The sequence below is a fragment of the Gossypium hirsutum genome, chromosome D13, assembly GCF_007990345.1.
Source record: "Gossypium hirsutum isolate 1008001.06 chromosome D13, Gossypium_hirsutum_v2.1, whole genome shotgun sequence".
Lineage (NCBI taxonomy): Eukaryota > Viridiplantae > Streptophyta > Magnoliopsida > Malvales > Malvaceae > Gossypium > Gossypium hirsutum.
In genome coordinates this window covers 19316138-19326449 of record NC_053449.1, presented here as the reverse complement: position 1 = coordinate 19326449, position 10312 = coordinate 19316138, and the positions used below count along the sequence as shown (strand labels likewise).

Sequence of the window (10312 nt, the reverse complement as noted above, 5' to 3'; positions counted from 1 at the left end):
AATTTTTTGGCTTCAGGACATCTACCTTAGGCTTGGGTGTCGTAGCTAACACCCTATTATCCAAAGAAGTTTTGCAGATATTAAGCTTCCTCTTGAGCTCTTCAATCTGTTCCTTCAAGGTCGAGACCATGGCCTCGAGAGTATCACTCCTTTTAGTTAGCTCACCCATATCAGTATTGAAGTCCCGTTGCATTGAATCTACATTAAAACTGAGGGCCTCTGCCATTTTGTCCTTGAGTTGATCTTGCTTTGATTCTAGTTTTGTGGTATGCCCATAAACTTCCTCAAAGGTCTTCATCACATCACTCATGGAACACTCAAGTTTGGCAACCTTGCCTTCCAAAGCTGACAATTTCTTAGCCCTCCCACGAATCTCTATAAGCTCAACCTGCTCATCTCCTATTTTCGACATCTCAACTGACACCTTCGAATACTGACTCGAATACCAACTGTCATGGGGCTAGAACTCAAGTCTGGCAAACCGCGCGGCTTAGGTGATTTCTTTGCTTCAGATCTGTCTAAGTCAACCTAACTCTCGAAAAGTGAGAATTCTCCTGAAAATTCTCTAAGGCACCGGAAATAAAGCGGAAGTAACTCAAAAGCAAATGAGCAACGAAAAAACTTGGAAAGCCACAAAAAAGAAATGCACACCAAGTGTTTGAGTAAATGCTTTCAAATATATTCTTTAACTCAAGAATGGAATACAATGGAATGATAAAAAATTAGGGGGAATGCCTCTATTTATAGTTTAACTCTCTCAGATCTAACGGTACAGATTGAATTACATCAATGGTTGAGATTAGTGACTATCTACAAGATGAGAGTCCTAAGGGATTTAAACTCTATACAACTTTATCCTTTAGAATTTACAATAATTATATTGGTAACTCGAGTTTTACTAAAGTGTTTCAGTGGGCCACCAAGGCTTCAAGTAGATGCGTTTTTCCATGTATTCCATGAGCTGGGTTAGTTCAAGTGGATTAAACGAGTCTCATTTGATCAGTTGACCTTCATGGGGTGTTCCGTGTACATTTATCATGGGTTTTGATCCAAGGCCTTTGACATGTGTACATATTTATATTTTTTTCATAATCTATGACTAAATCAATTATAGCAAAAATTATTGATATATATAATCATCTTTATATGTATGAGTATTTAATTTTAATATACTTTAATAAGAAAATTGAATTGAAATATTATTCATTTTAAACTTTAGTTAATAAAAACACGTGTCAAATAATTAGCTTACCAAATGACAAATTATTAACTTGAAACTTTCAATATATTTATGTCAAATAAATATATTTATTTAACACTTACCGGAATTTAGATAATGCATCTTTCCTTTAAAAAGATTAAGGTTGGATTGATTTTATGTTGGATGTTATAATTGTAATTAATCATGGAAATAATCTTATGTTATAGTTATAGTGATTTTTTTGGGGGTAAAAGAAAGTTATGGTGATTTTTATTTTTGATATATTCGGACATGAGTATAAAAAAATGGCATATCCAATACTTACTCCGACTCCCGGTAACCTTAGCTTATCAACCAAAATAACAGCACTAGGGTAGTTCATAAACTTCCAAAGGAATCTTATGGTTAAGTAGAGGACACGATGATAATTCCAATAATGAACACAGTGCGTAAAAAAAATGTTAATGAAGTCAAAAACAGAGATTAAGTAAAAAAGGAACGGGGACCCCTAAACCAGAAATCAGTTAAACATGAACGAGAAAAAATAAATGAAGAAAAAGAAAAAAGTGGCATAACGTGAAATGAAACAAGACAATTGCATTATCTTACGTGCCTCTAAATGCATGTTCCATGGGACACTTTTCACTCATTTTCTGAAGATAAATGATATATGTTTTTTTTTTTTTTTTCTCATCAAGTGCATTAGTTGTTACCATTTTGTAAAGGGGAGGTGGCAACTGATGCCCTGTTCTCGCTTATAAATTGAGGGACTTGGGAGGGTAAGAGCATGCCATGAACTTCTCTTAGCTGTTTTCACAAAGGTTTCTTTATTTGTATTTACAAAAACCCAAGTTCTAGCCATGGCTGCATCTTTCTCAGTGCCTTCAATGGTAAGATTCATTTCCTACCACCCTTTCTCTCACTTTTCCTCTTAATCTTACCAACAAACTATCTTTAATTAGCTAGATTTCATCTCCCCTCTCTCTTTCTAGGAATGCTAAGCTATATATTTGCAAAATGTTCAGATTTTCCCTTGTTTCCTATGTTGTTTATTGTGTGAGTACCGGACATCTATTAATGGTATAAAAATATCATTGGAGTGAAATATTTTATGGAGTTTTAGCATATGGTGGTTAGGATGATTTGTAGAACCAAGAAAGAATTCTAACATTTTGTTTTTTCCTCAGTGTTCTTCTGTAAAACAAACCATTTTGGACTATCCTTCTTTCTTTTTCTCTTTCACTCTACAATCTCCATCTCTTTGTTTAATGTATTCATCATGGCATTATTTTTTTAGTAATTTACTTCAAATCCTTTTTAAGTAACTAAAACTCAGTATATAGAGATGCAAATTATATCCTGCCAACAAGATTTATAATGACTGAAACTCCTTTGAACAGATAATGGAAGAAGAAGGAAGATTTGAAACTGAAGTTGCTGAGGTGCAAGCATGGTGGAACTCGGAGAGGTTCAAGCTAACCCGACGACCATACTCGGCTCGAGACGTTGTGGCTTTACGAGGCAGCCTCAAGCAGAGCTATGGCTCCAACGAGATGGCAAAGAAGTTATGGACGACTCTCAAGACGCACCAAGCCAATGGCACTGCTTCTAGGACTTTTGGTGCACTTGACCCCGTCCAAGTAACCATGATGGCTAAGCATTTGGACTCCATTTATGTCTCTGGTTGGCAATGCTCCTCCACTCACACCACCACCAACGAGCCAGGTCCTGACCTTGCTGACTACCCTTACGACACCGTTCCAAACAAAGTCGAACACCTTTTCTTTGCACAACAGTACCATGACCGCAAACAAAGAGAGGCACGAATGAGTATGAGCCGGGAGGAGCGCGCTCGAACCCCTTATGTCGATTACCTGAAGCCAATCATAGCTGATGGTGATACTGGCTTTGGTGGAACCACAGCAACCGTTAAGCTTTGTAAACTTTTCGTTGAACGTGGTGCTGCAGGTGTCCACATCGAGGACCAGTCATCTGTAACCAAAAAATGTGGTCACATGGCTGGTAAAGTGCTTGTTGCTGTTAGTGAACACATTAACAGGCTAGTGGCAGCGAGGTTGCAGTTTGATGTTATGGGAGTCGAGACAGTGTTGGTGGCTCGAACCGATGCTGTTGCAGCTACTTTGATCCAAACCAATGTCGACACCAGGGATCATCAGTTTATTCTTGGTGCGACAAATCCGAATCTTCGGGGGAAAAGTCTGGCAAATATGTTGGCTGAAGGAATGGCTGCTGGTAAAAATGGGCCCCAACTTCAGGCCATTGAAGATAATTGGCTAGCAATTGCACAACTTAAGACATTCTCCGAATGCGTAATGGATGCCATTAAGAGCATGAACATAACAGAGGATGAAAAGAGAAGGAGAATGAATGAATGGATGAATCATTCAAGTTATGATAAGTGCCTATCAAATGAACAAGCAAGAGAGATTGCTGAGAGATTGGGACTTCAGAATCTTTTCTGGGACTGGGATTTGCCTAGAACCAGAGAAGGGTTCTATAGGTTTAGAGGGTCTGTAATGGCTGCCATTGTTCGCGGTTGGGCCTTTGCACCTCATGCAGACCTTATTTGGATGGAGACATCGAGCCCCGACATGGTCGAGTGCACCAGGTTTGCTGAAGGGGTGAAATCAATGCACCCCGAGATCATGTTGGCTTACAATCTCTCCCCATCTTTCAATTGGGATGCATCGGGAATGACCGATGAACAGATGAGAGACTTCATTCCAAGAATAGCCAAGCTTGGTTTCTGTTGGCAGTTCATAACGTTAGCTGGTTTCCATGCTGATGCATTGGTGACCGACACATTTGCGAGAGATTTCGCCAGGAGGGGATGCTAGCGTATGTGGAGAAGATCCAAAGAGAAGAAAGGAACAATGGAGTGGACACATTGGCTCACCAAAAATGGTCAGGTGCCAACTTTTATGATAGATATCTCAAGACAGTTCAAGGAGGTATATCATCCACAGCAGCCATGGGCAAAGGCAAGTCAAAGAAATTAACCCCATTCTTCTTTCCTAGTGATTACTTTCAATCATGGGGAAGAAAAACTGTGATAATTACCAACATTTTCTGTGCTATTTGTGCAGGGGTGACTGAGGAGCAATTCAAGGAAACATGGACTAGACCAGGTGCAGGGAACATTGGAAGTGAAGGCAATCTGGTTGTGGCTAAGGCTAGAATGTAAGACAAGCAAAAATGAGCTGAAGGATGGTCTATTTTGGACTTGGGAGAATAACCCAATTCTTGAATTTTGGAATTGGGACGGAAAAAAAAAAAGTGGTAATAAAATCATTTGACAATGGATCAGTCTGGGTATTTCGTTTTCTTTTTGTTTTCTGTTGGGCCATATTGTGCCTTTTCTTTTTTAAAGCTTTCTAATGCTTTTGTTAGAGACGAAACTTGTTCCTTTTATAATAGAAAATGTTCTGTTTATTTTGTTTCATTTCTAAGCTAGATTACTTTTCTTTTTTAGATTATAGCACTAATATGCATACCAACAAATAAAACGAAGTGATTTTCAAGTCACCACCATTTAATATACCAGACCTGTTGAACCGATTTTATATAGGTTCGTTGAATCTTTAATTCTTAAAATACACTGGACCGTATAGGCTTTTGATTTAGGAAAGCTGAAACATTTCCCTTAGCCAATAATGACACATCTTACTTATGAAAATGGAAAATGTGCTTAAAAAAAAAGCCTTAAATGGCTCCACAGAAAAATCCCATTATTGGAAAAGAGTGCAAAGAGATTGGAGGAGAAAAAGAGAGGATAATTTCCATAAAGATGAGCTGCTATACATGTGTGCTTAAATCTTATAAATATTAACAGACCAAACTTCGCACCTTAATTAGAAAATGTATATATAAAGAAAAAAAGACGAGAAATGAAAGGAACAAGTACCCGAGTGCTCAAAACTAAGAAAAATGGGATCATGCAAAACAGAACATGCACCAGAAAACTAGTGGTTCCATTCTAACTACACGGTCAAACAAGAAGAGTGAATAAGGCAAGCACCCTAGCTGCTCTTCCAAGGTTTAAGGACTCCAACAACTATAACAGCAACTATGATTAGGAGGATTATAATGGCAATGCACGTCCACTTTCTTGTACTCTTCTGTCGCTTCTTTGCATTTTGAAGGGCAACCGTCCCGGATTGGACGTTACTGACGGCAGTCGAAACCTGAACAAGATTCCATTAACGCACAAGACCGACCAGAACACGTCATTCAACCTAATATGCACTTAAATGCCCATTCTAAGAGATTTGAGAATGCAAACGAATCTGACTTTCTATGTTGTCTAAAATTTCTCCTTGGGATTCAACAAGTACTGCAATATCAAGGTAAATCTGATAATAGTAGTTTGGTTAGAAAAAGTTAAACTCAGCTAGTCCATCATGCATGCTAAGGGCTCAATGTAAATTCACCTGTTGCAAATCGAGAAGCTTTTTCTCAATCTCAACTACAGCATCATGTCTTTCTTGGATTTCCTCCACTGTATTTAGTATCTACAATCATAATCCAATATCAAAGATGCAGTAACAAAGTGTCCTAATATAAGCAAATAATAATCTTCCCATCTGAAAATTTGCATGTCCTTTTTGTTGTTTTTCAAAGTGAATTAGTTTCAAATGTAAGGTCCTACCTGTCCTCGTCCCTGTTCTTGAATTGCCTTCTGGAAAATTTGTTCACTTTTTCCAGTTTCAATGAGCCGGTCAATTGTCCAAGACAAGAACACGTTTTGGCAAATTAAAATAACATTGATATAAGTTAGAGCCAAAAGTTCCAACATCAAGCTTCAGCTCACCTGTTCATCTGGTCTAGTCCCGGTAACTGTAAAAACAATCATAAAAGAAGAATAATTACTGATTCAGGAAAAATAAATATCAGATTACTTTTGGAGTTCTGGCAAGTTAAACCTGTAATAACCCTTCTTTCTATAACCTCCCGATATTCATCCTGAATCTTTTGCCTAAGAGTCTGAAACAGAAAATAGAGGTAAGGAAACAGATAGTATAGAAAAAGCTTAAAACCCAAATATAATCTCAAACTTCAATGAAAATGAATTAAGCCCTTGACCTTTCATATCATGTAAATAAGGCAGTAATCTTTTATTTTCCTATAATTATAACCATAATCTTTAGTCGGAACAACTTTTAAGTCGTTCTATAACTTAATTTGTTCTATAAAAATATCTAATGGAATTACGGATGACTAGTTAAGACTTGCAGCACTTGCTACGCATTCGCTAGCTATTCCAAACAACAAATGTTAGTCTTCAAATTATTTCATTTGGACTTTTTCCATTGATTTTAAAAGTTTAAGTTATAATTACCGAAAATAAAATTTGTAACTTTGTTTAAATGCAATAAAATGGTCGGGGGCTTAATGCTATTTTTTACTAAAAAAATCAAAGATATATTTGGGTATTAAACCAATAAAAGAAAAACCAATCTAGAAAGATGTCAAATATCTACCTGAAATTCCATCATCAAATCCTTGAATCTTATTGCCACAGAACTGCAAAAACCAATCATAGTGATAAAGATCAACTTCTTTTTTTCTAGATAATGAAAGGAACTAAACTAAGCATTTGCAACACACTTTGTAACATTCATCCTGGATCTGTCAATGCTTGTTCCCTTCTCACATCCAGGCTTTTGCCGATTGGTTAAGTTCTGGAGATAAAGCGATAAAAATCAGCAAATAGGCTTCAAATGCAGAGCTCTAAAGCCTCAAAATTAAGACATTTAAAGAGAAAAGATTAACAAAGTATTACTTCTTTGTTTATTGCTTCTAATCTTGCTTTGACATTACGGGCTATCTTTCCAACCTCGTCGATATCTTTCTCCATTCGCTTCTTCATAGCTTCAATAAATTACTTTACATTTAGACAATATGGAACTTGAATAAACAAGATAAGTAAAGAGCATCATTAAGAATTGATAATGATTTAATGAATAACCAACTTGATGACCAATTTGTTTGTGCCAATACTTTATATCCAATTTTCTCAGGTAACTCAGCCATTAACAGTTTAACACTGAGTTGAATGACTAGTTAATAGCTAGATATGAAACAGAGTTACAAACTATGCAATATTACCATGCAATGCTCATATTATATCCGCAAAGGATTGTAATGGAAGAATAAAACTTTCTACCTTTCATAGCAGAGGCCTTTGTAACAGACTTGGATTCTTCATTAGCATCCTGCAAAGATTTTTAATTAGATAACATAAATTTTTATAGCAGTAAATGAACCAGCTAAGCATTACACTCAAAAGACATTCAGATTTGATTATATATTCCTGGTAGGAACAACTGATAGAATCTAGAAATGAGATGACATAAAATTTCAAAGGGACATTGATAAGATAGCAAGAGAAAAATGTCAGCCAGAGGTTTCAATATACAAAAACCTAGCACAAACATATCTCGGAACAACCTTCAATTCTAAAATAATCTTAGGCGAAAATCCTGCATACCTTGAGTTTTCTTAGTAATCCAGAGAGCTTCTCCACTTGCTTCTCGACCTCTTGCATCTGTAATGCAGATAATAAGTAAAAAGAACATAAAGATAAAAGAAGTGCCAACAGAAAAAAAAAAAAAAAAAAAGCCAAATCAAGAGAAGGAGCTTTGGGAGTCCTGATATATGGGGAGATTTATGTTCTTCAATTAGACTAATCGAAATAAACAAAAAAGGAAAAGGAATTCTGAAATTTCAATAATTTTTTTTTAAGATAACTTTTGAGCTTTACACATAAGACTGCAAATAGTCAATTAGGCCATTGCAATCAACTAAAATGCAGCTAATATGTTCTGTTTTAACAAGTGTATTACTGACCTGCTTATTAAAAGCTTCCATTCCCATGTCTGAGGTGCTTCCGGGAACCTGCCTTCCCATTTCTATATCACCATGGCCTTGGGCATCATCAACGAATGAATCCTGATTAAGAGCATAATAAAATCATTAACTCATAAAACAAAGCCTAATGAACTAATGAAGCCATCACAATTAAATTGTCAAAGTGGGAAACAGAACTGAAAGAAGCCAGAAGAAAGCTAACTAGACTAAGATATAAAGCCCATATCAAATTATAAGTTATATATAGTGGAAAGAACATTCGAGCCTACGCATGGTGGAAATATTGGTTCCAACTTAGAACAATAGAAGAACTAAACAAAAAACAAAGACATTCCCCAGTAAACTCTCAGTAATCAAACAAAGACAAACAGGAAAATCACTTAAAAGAATAAGCGTAATGCTAAAGCACTAAATTGAAGTAAAGAAAACATAATGTAAAAAGGAAAAACCGAAAAGTTCCATACTTAAAATAGAAATAGAAGAGGAACGATAGTCCTTAAAACTAAGAAACACTAACCCAACTCCAAGTAAACCCAGAAATAAAAAAATAAGCATCATTTCAGTATTAAATTCCAGAAAGATATTAGAAAAAAAGTTAATTGATCGATAAAAAGAAATAGAACCCAATAATTTCATAATCTTAATTTAATTAAGAAATATTTAAGAAATCAAAGCTACTGCCGATGAGAATAAGCAAAGTCTTGATAAATACCGTGAGTAAGTTGTTCATGATGGTATGATCGGTTGAAAACTCAGAGTTCAGAGGAAGGGGAAAAGGAAAGCAAACTAAAAGAATATTTCGTTATGAAAATAAAAAGCACAAGCACTTTTATTTACTTATATTGTTTTGGGGTTTTAAAGAAAATTAATTTAAGAATTTCGAAGATAAATGCAAACTATTTTAATTTAATAATCAATTATTTAGTTATTTTTATTTAAAATCACGTTTTGGTTATTAAATATTAAAAAATTATTTTATAATAACATTATCAAATTATTACATTTATAATCATTTCATCTTTCATTTTTATTATGAATATAATAAGTTAATCTATCATTTTTTAATGAAATTTTAAGTTACATTGTATAACTAATTTGGCTAATTTAGATGTATATGTTGATTCTTTTTTAATTCGCCTTTTAGGCCATTTTTTTTAAATTAGGAAAATAGACAAAATTTAGATACAGTGTGTGAAAATACATCCAGATTCACTCGATTTTTTTAAAAAATTTTGATAGGGTTAAGGTTTTTTAATTTTGTTAGGGTTAGAGGTTTTTAGGAATTAGGGTTATGGTTTTAGGGATGAAACCGTGAAAGTTTACAGGTAGAATTGAGGGGCCGGGGATGCGATAACGCGTCTCAAAACACATACATTTCATAGTCGAGGGTCGGTTGACAATTGTTATTGTTGGGAAATGTGTCCATATTATCGTAAACATGTAACTATTTTCTATTTATTTGAATGATGAATAAATAAATAAAGTTAATTTGACATTTCACTATTATGTCTTTTATATTTTGCATGTATAGCTTATTGTGACAAGCAAATATTAGCTCATTGATTGTCTAAAGTTCAAACTGAAGATAAGTGGCATTGTAAAGAACGTTTACATTACGAGAAAGACAACTTACTTCAGTAGATAATCTAAATGAGTCTGTAATCTCGTAAAAGAATCAAAGTGAGCATTTGATTCAAATACTAAGAATGATTATTATGTTGTCTACAATTCTAATTAGGGAGATGGCTAGTCTTGGCTATCGAAGCTGTTGACTCCACGAGTAGAGACATAGATGTATTCACTGGTAGAATGACACATTGGACTGGACTCGAGATGAAATAATTTTGAATCCTTTTGTGAATTAATTCACTTGTGATGTTCATGTTGTGATTTACCTAAATCCCGAGTTAGCCACTGACCATGCATATGCAACTCATGTGCTTTGATAGAAGTGGAGGCTTATGCTCTAAAAAAGATTGAGCCCATAACCGGTATGTTGGGCACATGACTTGTGTATGGCATGGCTTTACTAGAAACAGTGGAATTCATAACTCAATTAAGAAGTTAACGATGTCTTCTCATTGGCATTGTGTGGATTGATAAATATGGAACGTGACCACGGGTTGCTAGTTCTCGAACGAGCAATTTATCACTGCCATTTGTTGACAGTGACCATATTAATCATTAAGAATACACAATGGTGACAATGAGATAAAATAG

General features: G+C 35.2%; 2 protein-coding genes across 13 annotated transcripts; one reads left to right on the top strand and one right to left on the bottom strand.

The window, feature by feature from the left end:
• Positions 1-2001: 2001 nt before the first annotated feature.
• Positions 2002-4487, top strand: LOC107920350 (isocitrate lyase). Its single transcript, NM_001327174.1, is given in 4 exon segments — positions 2002-2091; positions 2602-4050; positions 4053-4203; positions 4309-4487. Coding segments are annotated over 4 exon segments (1728 nt in total). The 5' UTR covers positions 2002-2061; the 3' UTR covers positions 4407-4487.
• A 487-nt stretch (positions 4488-4974) lies between these two features.
• LOC107920351 (syntaxin-132) lies at positions 4975-8930 on the bottom strand. 12 transcript variants are annotated; one of them, XM_016850022.2, is made up of 13 exons: positions 8805-8930; positions 8072-8173; positions 7713-7769; positions 7389-7437; positions 7005-7093; positions 6830-6903; positions 6703-6745; positions 6145-6205; positions 6033-6058; positions 5871-5948; positions 5653-5733; positions 5509-5574; positions 4975-5406 (listed from the first exon to the last, which is right to left on the bottom strand). In XM_016850022.2, exons 1-13 carry the CDS (start codon positions 8820-8822, stop codon positions 5242-5244), a joined length of 909 nt encoding a protein of 302 aa, XP_016705511.1. In that variant the 5' UTR covers positions 8823-8930; the 3' UTR covers positions 4975-5241. The 12 variants fall into 12 exon arrangements, 8 of the variants coding, with proteins under 8 accessions (XP_016705511.1, XP_016705516.1, XP_016705515.1 ...); XM_016850027.2 differs by having other exon boundaries at positions 5509-5555; XR_005922660.1 differs by having other exon boundaries at positions 5331-5406; positions 5871-5941.
• Between the last annotated feature and the right edge of the window lie 1382 nt (positions 8931-10312).